This window comes from Melanotaenia boesemani, chromosome 14 (genome assembly GCF_017639745.1).
Source record: "Melanotaenia boesemani isolate fMelBoe1 chromosome 14, fMelBoe1.pri, whole genome shotgun sequence".
Classification (NCBI taxonomy): domain Eukaryota; kingdom Metazoa; phylum Chordata; class Actinopteri; order Atheriniformes; family Melanotaeniidae; genus Melanotaenia; species Melanotaenia boesemani.
Window position 1 is genome coordinate 20661474 of NC_055695.1, and position 15602 is coordinate 20677075.

General features: G+C 37.4%; 1 protein-coding gene across 1 annotated transcript in view; it reads left to right on the forward strand.

Moving 5' to 3' along the window:
• The first annotated feature begins 6462 nt into the window (after positions 1-6462).
• The window catches only part of si:ch1073-396h14.1 (disintegrin and metalloproteinase domain-containing protein 10), a 35079-nt gene continuing 25939 nt past the window's right edge, over positions 6463-15602 (forward strand). The window contains exons 1-4 of the mRNA XM_042005965.1: positions 6463-6653; positions 9165-9312; positions 9540-9658; positions 10008-10163. Coding sequence (XP_041861899.1) covers positions 6593-6653; positions 9165-9312; positions 9540-9658; positions 10008-10163 — 484 coding nt within the window. The 5' untranslated portion in view covers positions 6463-6592. The remainder of the gene's footprint in view (positions 6654-9164; positions 9313-9539; positions 9659-10007; positions 10164-15602) is intronic.

The following is a 15602-nucleotide window of genomic DNA, read 5'->3' on the forward strand; positions in this document are numbered from 1 at the left end:
TTCTTTATTCTGTTGTTGTTGTTTTTACAGTTTGATGCTTGTTTCGAGAAACCATCCATCAATCCATTTTCTAGCACTTATCAGGGGCGGGTTGCAGGTGCTGCTGTCCTCTGCCACATTCGCCAGCTCTTACAGGGGGATCTCGAGTTGTTCCCAGGCCAGCCAAAAGATGTAGTCCATCCAGTGTGTCCTGGGTCTTCCCCGGGGTCTCCTCCCTATTAGATGTGCCTGGAACACCTCACCAGGGAGGCGTCCAGGGGGCATCCTCACCAGATGCCCAAACCACCTCATTTGGCTCCTCTCAATGCAGAGGAGCAGCGACTCTACTCTGAGCACCTCCTGGATCACAGAGCTTCTCCCGACCACCTTGCGGCAAAAACTCATTTCGGCTGCTTGTTTCCAGAGTTTTCTAAAAGTTTAGTTGCTTGTATTCCTTTCTCAGGTGCAGCAAAGTCAAACTCTGGTCTTTCAGGGTTGCTGTGCCCCAGGTCTTAGATGCTTCCCTACTCCAACACACCCGGTTTAAATTAAATAGACCCAACTGCTTGTTGCACAATGACCCATTGATTTAAGACAGGTGTTGACGCAGGGAAACATCTAAAACCTGCAGGACAGTGGCCCTTGAGGACTACAGTTTTACGTCCCTGCTCTAGTGAAAAGTTTCTGCAATACAAGCCCAAAACATGACTGATGTGGTCAAAAAGTTGTACTTTATCTCCCTCAGCCAAAAGGATGTGTCAGAGCAAACTCCTGATGAATTTTGTGATAAAGATCCAGGTAAGCTGCTATTTTTGCACATGTTGCTCCAAAAACAGAATAGTTTGACTTGTAACTTGAGCTGTAAGATGACTCATTAATCAACAATCACTTATTTCTAAATGTTTATTCAGTTTCAGAATTTTACTGTACCGCCACAGTTCCCATTTTTCTTTATGTATTTTGTGGTTTAAATGTATTTCAGTAATAAAATTTTTTTTTTTCTCTATTGAGACATGCTCAAAAGCTATCAGCTTTCATCAGTCACAGGACAATCTGTCTTGTCAGTCTGTTGATAAATGCATATAGGTTCTTTATTGGAAATACTTGTGACGTGATATTTGTAGAAATCCATTTCTTTTATTAAAAAAAAGAAACACAAATTCATCATGTAATTAACTACGTGAAAAGCAAGTTTAACCGGGAACAATGAGATTTTCTTTATGTCAAGGTTATTGGATGTTTTAGTTTCAGAACTTTGTTCTTTCCTCGGAGCCATATCAAAAGCACTTTATCGTCTTGTTCGGTTTCATGGGCAAAGATTGTTTCTGTTTGAAGCAGATTTGCTGTTGAGAAGACTTCATCTGGCCTCTTGTTGTGGGTAGATGATGATGTCATGACCTTGGATTATGAGGGGGCAAAAAACAACGTCTGAAATCGAATGGGTTTCAGGTTAGTGTCATGGTCTTTGGGTTTTGTTAAGTTCCTATTATTTATTTATTTATTTAGGTGTTATCCTTCTTGTCTTTCTTTGCCCTGTATTCTAAACCGCATTTTCTTTTCTTTTTATTGTTAAAACAATTTTATTTTTTCATGTATTACTTGTTGTTTTTTTTAGATAAGTTATAATTATTCCTTTTTGAATTCTGCTTCCTGTTCATGTTTCACACATTGTTGCACACTTTATAAATTTCTAATATTTTGTTTCTGCTTTGCTTGATTCTTTTAGCAATTTTTTTTTGTTATAAAAGTTAAATTATGCTCATCTATCTGCCTCTAAACTTTACATTTGCACCTGGGTCATCTTTGCTTGTACCTGCCACTAGAAACACATTTACATCTTTATGCAACAGTTTGCAACAGTTTAAAGGTGATTTTGAACATCAGTGTGCTGTAATATGTGCATTAAACATTGAAAAAAAAAAAAGAACATTTTAAGACAGAAATAAAGACGCAATTGAATCCAAAACCTGAAAGGGAAAAATTCACAAAAATTCACTCCATGCAGTTTTACCATCTTTGTTTTCTTTTTAAGAGCTGCCTGTAGGGGGAGGCATTGCATTGCATTTCTGCAATGCTCTAATAATGAAGTCACCAAATTCCATGCAATTTCTTTTACACTTACAACAACAAGAACTTAACATCAGAAGAATCAAAAAACAAACTTTACAGATTTAAACTTTTTCTTTCAAGAATGTGCTTTCAGGTTTACATAGAGAAAAGTTTGTTCTCCTTCTGAAGCTACAATGATGATTCACACTATATATTATGGCTCCATGTATAAAGACCTCTGGACGTTGCCATTTATTTAGTAAAAACATATGATCGTGATGTAAAAACACAAAGCTTTTGGGGAGCGGAATGACACATTTTTAGCTGTCAGAATCCAAGAAAGACCTCAGATGATGCAGAGACAGAGATGGATGGCAAATCTATGTCAATGCCTCGGGTACAATCTCTTCATTATTAATATGACAAAGTGGATATTGTGCAGTGCCATTATGTAAAGAAAGGGAATAGCGTGACCTTTTGTGAAGTAGGTCATGTCTGTGATGGGGTTAACATTAGGCTGTGTCAGCAGAATGATGTGATTTGATAATTCCCATAGCCTATGAACCTTCACAGAAGCACAGAAACCAGCTAAGGTCTGGCAGTTGCACTCATTATCCCATGATCTTTTTGTCTGGCTCTAAATACCAGACATTTGTTGGGTCAGATTGGATGTCATGTGTGGTGTTGGTTTGAATTAGGCTCAAAGGCAACCAGAAACCCTTATGAAAATATTTCAGTCAAGCAGTTAGGAGTAAAAACCTCATGAGAATTTCACATCCTGCAAGCCAAAACGAACACGAATCTTGAGCACAGAGCAGAGAATCTATATGTGCACTGGATCAGTGACGGAAATATTTCTATGCTGTCTGACATGTAAGAGTTCACCAATGATTTACCAAGAACTGAGATCCAAGCCTGTAGAAGAACTTGGGCTCTTACATCCGAATGCCTCTTCTTTATCAACAAATTGGTCCTGTAACTGTTTAAAAAGAGTTATATTAGAAAGTCTTGTTTTTCAGTAACCTCTTTGTCAGAAGTCAACGCCCTGCATTAACCTCTCCATACAAAAGGTTACTTAAAGAGAATGTTCTAACTAACTTTCTTCAGGAGCTATAAATGCTTTAGATGTGCAGTATACATATACATTTTTACATTTTTATTGAGCACCTTACTTTTATGTGTTTGAGACTATCAAACTTGAAAAAGCTAAACTTATTAAAAGTTAAGTTATTGTACACTGGTGCACCCACAGTGACAACCAGAAGCTCACATTAGTGTGTTACTTTCATTTACTTCCATTAAAATTTCAGCTTTAAGAAGAAAGAAGAGAAATAGTAATTCATTATATGTATATGACACTGTGTGTGTGTCCATAGCTGTGTGAGTCTATAGTCGTGGGTGTGCCTAAGTGTGTGATGTCATGGCCTGAATCCGGGTGATTCCCTCTCAGCCAATCAGAGTGAAGTAGGAGAATTTTTGGGGGCAGCTGCCAGTGAATGATTAAAGGTTGGGGGAGGTTAGGCTCTACACCAGGCTGTAAAACATTGACCTGTTGGAGTAAGTAGTGGTGTATGTTGCCTGTAGTGGGTTCTCAGGCCAAAATCTTGTCTTCAGCTGCTGAAATGTAACCTCTATTAGTCTGACATGACTGGACTGGATGAGACCCAGCTGATACACGAGTCCTAGTCTGTTACAGCACGAGCTGTAATATACACCAATGTTATGTCACCGTTTTTGCCGTGGTAAAGTCTTCGGGGGTTCCTTAAAACCCTCTTCAAAAGATTAAAGAGTGAGAACATGGTTATAAAATATAAGCAAATGTAAAAACATAACTCTGCATAAACATAAGGCATTTAAATTAATTTCAGAATAAGGAAAAGAACCTTAACTAATAGTTCCAATAAACTCAATATCAACATAACATTAAATCTAATCTAAGGCTCCTACAAAAGTTGCAAGAAACCTGGGTGACATGATTGATGGCCAGCTGTCGTACTCTGATCATGTTGCATCTGTCTCATGTCTCTTTGCACCCTTTAACATAAGAAAGTCAGTCTGTATCTGACCCACCCAGCTTTTTGCACAGGACACAGTTGTCTCTCCTTTTGACTGCTGCAATGTTCTTTTGGCAGGCAGGTCTCCCTGCTTGTAGACTGAGACCATCTACACATGGTCCAGAATGCATCTGGCACACTCCCAACCTCATTTCTCTTACACATCTGTATCTGTTCTAGTTATAATCTGTTATGTAAATAGATTTAAATTCAGCACTTAATCATAAGCCGAGGTTTCTTACTGCACTGAAACCTGAATGCTACTTCCTCACTTTTAAATAACTTTGGATAAAATTGTCTGCTAAATGACTAAATGTAAATGAATCAGTCTTTTTACTTGCAAAACAAATCTCTAAATTAAATAAACCCACCGAGTCATTATGATCACGAGAGGGGCTTTTATTCAGAGAAGGTTTCTGTAGACAGTACTCTATGTATTTTGTAGATTAATCAAATCTTTATGTCTAGATCAACGGCTTTAAGTGGTCCAGCTGATGTCAGGTCCTTTTCCTGCTCTTCTTTTTTCGGTTTAACGCTACTTTTTTTGTTAACCTTATCCTTTCTAGCATGATTGGCAAATATAATTATGGTCTGGCTGTCATGATGGAAAATTTTGATTTTGAAAGGAAGAGCTTTATGGAAAAGAAATGACAGTGGAGTTCTGTGTTGAAAACAGACGCTAGAAATCACTGAACCTTTCATCACCGTGAGAAATTAATTCCACACATATTTTTTTATATGAACAGACTTGAATGCAACTGAGGCTCTAATATTTTAAACCACAAGTGGATGCAACACAGCTTTTACTCATCTCTTTTTAAGTTGCAGAAAAATCTGAACAACCACAGAGCAGAATAATTCTTACTAATGTCAGTGTAAATCTCCACATACAATTAATGAAGATGTGGCTTCTTTTATTCCAAGATATGTCACTTTATATTTGCTTATAATCATTAGAAAGGAACTTTCTGTAAAGATTTTCTCTGAGATGACAAAGTGATAAATCCCTGAATTGTGACAAAATCAATAAAGAACATGTTATTGTAATGTAATAGCATTATTTTAAGATGTTGATGGACATGAGTTTCATCAAGTTACCCATCACATTAAAGAACATTACATTAAAAATAGTTACTGTAAGCAGTGCAGACTCATTTCACATGCAAAACATACAAATAAAGAAAAAAATATGTGCGTAGGTAATGTGTGAATAATTTCCTGTTAAACTGTTGCAAACTTTCTGCTATTTATTCCAACAGAAGTAAATAGGGTGGTTTTATTTTAAGCAGTGAAACCTCTGTTTTAAGTAACCTCATTCTCTGCTGAGCTCATGTCAAAGTTCCTCGTCATATGTTTTAGTTCCCTAATCCTCACGCTTTTTTTAAAATAAGGTCATAAAATACCTTTCACACAGTTTGAATCATAAATACAATTGCTTCCTTCTGTTATTGAGAAACATGACAAAAATTTCTCCACCACTCGTCCTTCATCAGAACAAGAGGAGACATTTTCCTTTATCAGAATACAGTTAAAATGTTTCAGCCTTTGACATTTAAATAAATGCAAGCACTCTGTCGCTGTAGCATCTAGCTATTATCAATGCAACATTTGCCACTCTTCACAGTTGTTTTGATAATTTAATTATTTAACCAATTATTTGGTAAATAATAGTTGCTTTTTTAACAAGAATATCATATAATGTGTCCATACAATGTGACTTTGCTGGTGTCCTGACTTTTTACTCAGTGTCAACATTTGTGACTCTTACTGAATTATTCTGACATTTATTTCATAAAGTGCCATCAGGTTCACTACAGACCTTCAAATTACATTCTAACCAGCAGCACAAATTAATCTATAATTATTAATCACATGTTAACACATTTCATGTTATTATGTTAAGCATAGGAAACCCTTCAGCTAACATGCTAACAGTAGCATTTAGCTAAATGCACAAAAAAGTGTGAAGCTACAAGTGTGATGAAACAACAAGCAACTCTCTTAAATACAGTAGGAATCGTGTCTGCTTTTTGTGCCAAAGAACTTCTGATTATAATGCTAGCAGCTAAAAAAAAAGGACAAATGTCTTTTTAACAAGTTAAAACATAAGACTTGGAATTTGATTCCTGTGTTGTAAGAATTTCAACCTCAAAAAAAAGCTTAAATTACAGCTGTTATTTGTTTCTGTCTCTATTAAGCTTCTTCCAATCCAACCATTTCAATGAATAAATCTCTTTTTAACTTTGATTGAAAAACTGGAGCTGTGCAGCACACAAACAAACAAGTCTGAATATGCCTGCCTTTCCATGGTATCAATGCTCACTGCTTCTAGCTGAGTTCTGACATGAACTTCCTATGTAGCTGCATTCCAGTGTGGGAAGACAGCAGGTACGAGACTGCTGAAAAGACGTGGAGAAAAGGGATGAAAAAGAGAGCAAGACTTAAGCCGTGGAGGAGAGAAAAAAAAAGGCAAAAGGGAAGGAGGACCAAAGCTAGTCAATAAGGAGATCATGGTGGTGCAACACTACTGGCTGATGCTGCTGTTGGTCAGCAGACATGAATGGATTACAGGTAGAGTGGAACTGGTGTGAACACATTAATGTTTGTGTGCTGAGTGAGAGATCTTTCCTTGCATGTCACCATGAATAAATGTGGTTGTTTGTGCACGTGCGTTTGGATGTCCATCTGTCTGTCTGTGTGTGTGAGGTAGTAGATTTGGGCAGCTCTTACTGTCTGGCCTCTTCTGGCCCAGACAAGTCTCAAACTGTCCTCTGAGGAATGTAGCAAATGAGCCTGCATGCAAAACCTGGCAGCAAAGCAGACATACTATTTTCCTGCTAAACTGTCAGTCAATAGGTGCTCTCACTTTTTTAAGGCACTAATGAAGTGAGATTTAGTGTGGAGAGGAAGTGTTATAATGATAGTGCTTTCTCCAGCTATCAGCCTGCACTCAGTAGATGGTAGATTAGATTAAGGAATTGTTTGTTTTAGTGATCTCAAGAAGATAAAATCTCTGTATTTGGTTTATTATTCTTACCAGGAATAAACATGTGTTCAGTAAAGATCACCTTAAAGAAAGACTAAACATTTATATTCCAATATTTAACAATAACAAAATAAGTAAGTTTACAACATGAGAGTTATGTTACTTTGAGTAAAATTTGAGGAAATGATATACGTAACAATAGATTTAACAACTGATTAATAAGGCACTCAAATATAATTTTAACATCTCTATTAATCTGTGGACCCATTTTTACAAACTGGTCTTTAACCTTGACCATGATTTTTACTCAATGACAACGTCCACTTTCTATAACTGTCAAATCTTATGAAGCAGATAAAAGAGGATACCAGTAAAATTGGTAAACATGAAGGATGAGAGTGGGCATGCTTACCTGGTTTTTCTATGAATTGTAAAGGTCTGAAAAAGAGATATTTTTTTACATTTTATGTGGGAAGAATAAATCAGTTTTTAAATGTAATAAATAGCTGATTCTTGCAACTCGCTGGTTTATCTACAAAAGTCAAATGGGTTGTCTCATTAATTATTAACTTTGATGTTTTAATCTTCAGATCACAAGTTGTTCTTTATTTTAAAATGATAAAGCTTGGGTTTCTTTTAAGAAATCTGATCTATCTTCTCTTTGAGATGAATGAACCTGTTTCCTCTAGGAAAAAATAATTTAAAACTATGGAGAACCTAAAAAGGAGCCTCAAATTAATTAAATCAAGCCTGATTTCACTGTTGATAGATCCACAGCTGAGTGCTGAGTCAAGACATCAATTTGAAGTCTTTAATTTATATTAAAGAGACATTAACGGCAAAGACAAGCGGTTTAGTGACTTCTATGTCTCTGATTTAACCTACAGCTGTTCAAATGAAGCTTATTCAATCCAATTCAGCTTTATTTGAATAAAAACTCCTTTTTAATATGAAGGAAAATCCTCCAGCAGAACCCAGTTCAGGGACGGCCATCTGCCTGACAGATTTAACTAAGACTAAGACTGATCAAAAAGGAATGTTCTAAGCCTGATCTTAAAGATAGAGAGGGTGTCTGCCTCCTAAACACAAACTGGGAACGGATTCCATAAGAGAGGGGTCTGATAAACAAAAACTCTGCCTCCCATTTTATTCTTAGAGACTCTAGGAACCATAAGTAAACCTGAGTCTGAGATTAAAGTACTCTGTTGGGTACATATATGAAACTAAGAGAACTTTGATATATAATGGAGCCCCGTCATGGAGCGCTTTAAATGTAAGGAGAAGAATTTTAAGTTTTATCCTAGATTTAACAGGGAACCAATAAAGAGAAGCTAAAACTGCAGAAATATGATCTTTCCGGCTGGTCTCATCATAACTCTTGCTGCAGCCTACTGTAAAAGCAGATGTCAATTCAAAAGACATCAGGCTAGCTATGTTAGCTGTCTGACATATTCAGCATAAAGCAATACATAATCAATTTCTTACCTTACAACTCTGTGTTTCTGACTTGTTTTGATGGCACATGGACATTAACTATGCACATTCCTGAGGCCATTGTTGCCCTGTAATGCCCCAGAGCTAAGAAACAACACTTTATAACTTTATAACCGTCTAGGGGAACATGTTACAGCTACATTTTTCTTTTACTGTGTCACTGTGCCACATGCCAGCAACTGGATTTTAACACTCAAAGATACTCAAGAAAGCAAGAAAAAGAAAGAGAGACAGTGATGGAGCAAGAGATAAGTTAAGACTCATCAGCCTGAATTTTATTGGCAGCGAAGAGCTCAGAGAAGAAACAGGATGCAAGATGAATGCAAAATTAGCCTTGGCAAGGAGTATTTTTTAAAGAAGTAAGGGTGCCTGGAGAGGACCCAAACGTGCACAGGGAGAACATAGAAACTCCATAATGAAAGGTCCTGGTCAGGATTCAAACCTTCTTTGCTAACCATCACACCAATGTGCAACTACTGAAATAATGTCTCAGTAGATTTATTTACAAAATAGATGAGTGGCCAATAAAGTGAAGAAATCTACAGAAAATCTATTATGAGTTGTCAAGTCTGTCTTCTAACTGGAACATTTTTTCCCATCAGGTGTTTTGAGTGGCATCAGTCCATATATAAGGCACTATGAGATCCTATCATATGACAGGGAGGATCTTCACAGGAAGCACTTAAGAGCCAGGAGAACCACGCAACCTCAGGATCACATCCTGCATTTGGATTTTACTGCTTTTCATAGGTAACTTCACATTTATCAGACTTGGGCAGCTGCTTCAAAAGCATTTTTGAATACACAGTTTATTTATTTATTTTTTTTAGCTATTTCTTTTAACTGTAAACCACCAACACATGTAGACCATTAGTTATCAGTCCATATTTCCTAACTGATGATAGAGCTGCATGCTTACACAACACTCCAAAGCTTTGACCCCATCTGCAAGTTGTTTATATTTTTGTTTTCTTCAGAACTTTTCGCCTGCTTCTGAGAAAAGATGCAACGTCATTTTCCGAAGGATTCATCGTGGCTGATGAAAATGGTCCCACGTCCGTTGACCTCTCACATATCTATTCAGGAACGCTTGAGGGTGGGTATGATGTGGATATCTTGCACTTCTTTAGAAGTGGAAACAATTTACCAACTTCTGAATTATAAAAGTAGGACAATTAATGTGATTAATGTGACAAGTCTCCTTTCCCCAATTCAGTCAGCAGCAACTGCACAATTACACTTTAATTGCAGATACAGCCTGGTCCTGGTAAAGAGATCCACAGGGTAGCAAGAGTCATTTCACCCAATATTCTCAACTCTTCCTTTTAGGTTCAGATGACATATTTAGATAAACACGAAAGTCAATTAACCTCATCTCTACCCTTCCTGTGTGAAAGCTGCCTTTAATATATAAGCTTCCCTCTTTATCTTACCTCGCCTTGCAGGTGAACGTGGTTCAGCCTGCCACGGCTCTGTGCTTCAGGGTCAGTTTGAGGGAACCATCCGCACCATCAATGGCACTTATCACATTGAGCCAATCCACAGATACACCAGCAGCCCGACAGATCACCACTCTATAATATACCATGAGGATGACATGGGTAAGACTGCTTTCATGTAAGCGTTTTAAGTCTTTGTCTGTATATTTGGCTTTGTAGTGGGTTTCACTCAGTGTTCATGATAATAAAGCATGTGCTTTTGGAGTCTGGAATTATCCAAACAAATACCCCACAGATAGGCCTGCTGCAGAAGATGGGATAGAGCACATAAAGAAATTCTTTGCTACATTAGATCTGTTTCAGCCGTGTGATCTACAGCTTCTTGCCAGTCAAACAGAAAGACAAGTAACCACAGCAATATACATCCTCCTCCCTGCTCGTCTCAGACAGTATCTGCAGCCTTCAACTCCAGTTGAAACCAGGGTTACTGAGGGTCAGTGAACTACGTATTAGGAGAGAAGTTACAGTGTTTCAGTAGAGTCTATGGAGAGCTCTGAGGGGGGGGGGGGCTCTCCCTGCTTGGGCACTGACCAGAGAAAAGATAAACTGAAGATGGTGTGATTTTTGTAAGAGGAGGAGTAGACGAGACTGGGTTGAAGTAAGAGGGGGAGGTATGAAGGTGGTTAAGAAGCAGAAGGGAAAAGAGGTTTCTGTGTAGAAAAAAAAGGAGAAAATGGTGTGAATTTCTGAAAGAAGAGGAGAAAGAATAGAAGGAAGCAACTTTTTAAAAAAGTTTCTTCAGCTACAGATTAAAATGAATTCCTAATTAGCTTTTGATTACTCTTATGATTTGACCAGATGGAAGTAATAAAAAATCTATCAGAAATGTGAATGTGCATGTGTATAACAGTGTGATTTTCTGGCAGCATGTGGATATTTACATTGGTATGACATTAGTTCCAAGAAAGCATGTTACTGGAAACATAGTGCAGATTGAGCCAGAACTCCCCCCCTCCAACCCCCCATGTTTGTCCTCAAATCTACACAGGCTCCACGGCTGCCTTCCTCTCCACTCCTCCTGCCATTTTTTTTCAAGCCAAGTTGTAGCAAAACCTTGTTTTAGTTAACGTAGCAGCCAACAACATCCTGTCCTTTCAAGCACAGGCCAGCGTATCTGCAGGAAGCTGTGAAAGATTTTGCATGTGATACTACAGTAAACAATCAAAGTCTCCATACAAAGTGGTAAATTGGGACTCAAGATGGTGACATAATGTGTGTATTTTCACTTCCTGTGGTTGTCGTCTGGAGGCCACAAGGTTTACATGAGGAACTTTGAGTCCCATGGGATTTTGGATATCATGCAGTCTGTCAAATCTGGGACAAAGGGTACCGCCAGCGTAATAATTTAGTGCATCTGATCAGAATCAAAATGTGAAATCTGTTCCTCCTTTAAAGTATCAGTGAAATTATTTTTAAAAGCCCAAAATACCAGCATATTCTTACATTCAGTAAGGTGCTTACTGGAGAACCTAAAAATGATCAGAATCATGTTTAGAATAAAACAGCAAAGATGTATGTTTAATATGTTATTCCCACAGTGATAATATCGACTTTATTTTGTTCACTATAACCACTGCTGCATTCCCACGCTCATAATTCTTTACAGCATAGCTTGTTTTCTTGCATTAACTTTACTGGCTTCAAACCTTGATTGTGAGAATGTGCTAAGGATCTTAGGATTGCAGAACTCATGTTGTTGCTGTACATCAACCTGGAAGAGGTTATAAAGAAGAAAGAGTTTGGTCACCACCAATCTACATTACGCAGTGTGGGTAGAAAATGAAGAAAATCATTTACTCTCCTATAACATTACACCAAAATCTAGGAGAGTAAATACAATAAAAGAAACACTGTGTAACATTAACTCACATCAGTTAATGTTGATGTGTATGAATCCACCATCAGTTCACAAACAGTAACGAAAATTGATATCAGGAGGAAGTTATGTCATGTGAGATCTGATATTGATGGTGATTTTAGAGTGAAATAAGTAAAGATGCACATCTCTGTTTGCATTAGTAAAGACGCGGTGAGCAGAAAAGCCTCAGATTAGAAGAAATCAAAATCAACATTTTATTTTGTTGTAAACTAAACAAAAAGGTGCAGCAAAAGACAGAACGTTAACCCAAAACTAGCTAAACTCAGGAATAAATACATAACGAATTCCATGACAGGTGGACGCTAAGAAGGAAATTTAACAGCCAAGACAACAATTGTGACAATTAACTGTCAAGGAGCAAAGAAAACCAGGGAGCATTCAAACCAAAACAGGTGTTGCAGTCAGAAACAGAAACCTCATGTGGCAGGAAGATAAACTAGAAAATACATCTACTGAGAAACCCCAGAAACATCTGTGCATCTTAGGTCTGAACTCCTCAAACAAGTTCTTGCAAACATCTAAAACAAGAGAGAGCATGCCAGCTGGAAATATCATTAACTGGAACTGGATGTATACAATACAACATAGGAAGAAGCTGCTGCAGGTGATGATATGGGGAGGTGAGGTGTCTATACAGGGCCTAAATGATGCTAAAAACTTCAGATTTGTTCTTCAGGATACAGAATTATTTTTCCACTCTAAAATATGACTTATTTATTGTGTGACAGTGTGACAAAATTCTTGAAACAAACACACAACAAAAACAGAGTAATGACTATTAAAAAACATTCAGACAGAGGGGATGAAAGACAAGAAACTTACAAACTGTGCTGCTTATTTATATGAAACCCTGAATGAGACATAAAGACAGGCAGGGATGAGGAAAGATAGATGAATTTGTGAGAATGGTAAAGGTTTGACACCTGGGTGAGCTTTACAGATAAATACAGCTGTATGTCACCAGTGAAGCAGTGGAAGGGAATTTTATGTCTTTATTATGTAACCAAGTGCTACCATATATGAAGACAATCATCTTGGCTTTAGTATTGAAGCTTGGAGGGATGCATGATCAGCAACCTAAACAAACTTTTTTTTATAGTCATGAGCAAACTTTTGTTTTCTTCCACATTCATTCACTATTCCTCTTGCTTTTATTTTACAATAAAAAACAGAATCATGCAGTTCCTTGGTTTAACAGCCATGTAAACCTGTCTTCTGTCTATTTCTTCATGATAGCTGTTGCTCACAGGATTCAGCTCATCAGTCTTTTGGGTTTGCAGTAAAGACACAGCTTTGATCCAACTGGATTATTGATATTCTGACAGAAATAAGAAAAGAAAACCATCTAGTCAAATTTGCAAGATACTATGGTTTCTATGTACTGTATCTTTAAAATAAATAGGTAGTATTACACAAAATGGGAAGCAACTTCAATTCTTGGTCTACAGGCTCCTTAAAGAATGAAGTTGTGGGTTTATAGGATGTTTGCAAAATATGAGGCAGACAATCTCTCAACAAGTCTGCAAATTCATGTAGCGGAACTGCCAAGAAAGATGTGTGTTCATGACTAACATGTACAAACTCTTCGAGAGAAGAAAAACATCTATGAAACAAGCTTGTTATATTGCACCTCAGGGCATATTAAACTATAAACTTGGACCACACTTTGGATACTTAAAAGGTCATTCTTGAGCCACTTAAGCTGTTGTGGAGACATAACCAGGATTTTTATATTGACACTGGAATACTCACTACCCTGAATTCATTGCACCCCTTTAATATAATACAAGGAAAAGTTGATGTTTTGGTCTTTATGCCAGATCCTCAAGTCTCAGTGTTTTGGATTAAGAACACTCTGGCATAAACTTTCTGTGTCTGGCTTCTCAACAGCTGCTAGAAAGCTTGGCTGAAATGTAACAGCTCGTTTGGGGAAATCCTTTTCTTTTGACGCTGACTGACAGTAAAGCAGTTTGTAATTGGTTAGGAAGCGGCCATGATCACTCTGAATAGGTTCAGACAGGTTTTGTTTTTTTTTATTTTTCATTGGAAAAACAACTGCAAACTAAAATGAATGTGCTGATGTGTTTAAAGATTTAGCTTCACACGTCAGAAAGATTGATCTCTGCCAGCTTGTAGGAGATAGAACCAGAGTTCCAGACCTCTGGTTTGTCACCTGGTATTTAGGCTTCCACATCCACTTTCACCCATACTCATGCCATACGTGCCACACATAGGACAAATTGAGAGGTTTATGATTGGCCAAATGGCTTCCAAAGGTGGTGAGATTGGATCTATGTCTCCCGTCTTCTGCTAAATGACCACACCTGACTTTTAAAGACTAAACAGATTTTAACACTCTTATTATCATCCCTTCAAGTTTCTACTGGCCTTACATTAATTATCCTTTTCTGTCACGCTCTCATTGCTATTATACAATACATTTTACTCTCTATCACAGTCTAAAGACACCTGCATGATAGTCCCCACCGTGCTTGTGAATAATCCACTTAACAATATATTTACATTTTCTCTCCACAGCATATGAAGATTTTCTACAATCTTTGACCCAGTAAACTCTGTTGTAATCTCCAATGACCTTTTGCATTTTTGTGAAATTCTGTGGCTTTCAGAGCAACAAGTCTCTCCAGATTGCAATCTAATCACTGTTGCATCAGTTTAAATGAGACAGCCATCTCTAAGGTATTGCAAATCTCAGACAGCATTTTTGTTTTAATGAAATCAAACCAGCACATTTGACATTTCCACAGGCTGATCCCCTGCAGCACTCAACCCAGACCGTCGTGTTAATTTTTCAAGTGTTGGCCCCCTTATTTATAAGAGTCTGAGAATGTGAGGACAAATCTGCTCATTTTAGCTCCACAACTTGCTGCTCACAAAAGAACTCATCATCAACTGATGCACTTTATGTTGGTTTAATAAGAAATTATTCAAATACAAATCATAAAAATGAGTGAAACCTTGATAGTTTCTTAACTGGAAATGTGATCAGTATTATGCATTCAGGAAAGATATAAACAAAGCTGTGTTATTATGCACAAAAAAGTAGTTTTCTGTCCTAAAGAACTAAGATCCACACCCAGTCAGTGAGCCAAAAGCCAAAGTTTGACACTTAGTGAAATTATGGGTCTCTGTTGATGTTACTGTCTTAATTTGGCTTCAACACAAACACACACACAAACACACTCACACACAAAGATCATGAAGTAAAAGGGAATTGTTGTAGAACATAACTCATCTATCTTATGCTTATCTTACATTGTGGCAGAAAGTTGAACAGAGTATTCCAGATATCCCTCTCCCAGCAAAATTTCCCAGCTCTTCATGGTGGATCCTAAATTATTCCCAAGCCAAATAATCACTCCAGTAAGGTCTATCTTGAGGTTTTCTCCTACTAGATATGCCTGTTAAATGTTAAAAAGGGAGGTGCACAAGAGTTTCAATAATCCCATGTCAAAACCCCTCAGTGGATCCAGCTCATCTATTTTTTCTTTTTTTTTGTTTTTTGTTGTTGTATTTTACCATCATGTAATTAAAATCATGAGTTTCTTTAACTCCTCTTTCTGTGTGAAATCTAAAAGAAGAGTCTTCAGCAAACCTCTGTTATTTCCTCTTCAGTAATGTGTGACTTTATGCAGCTGTAA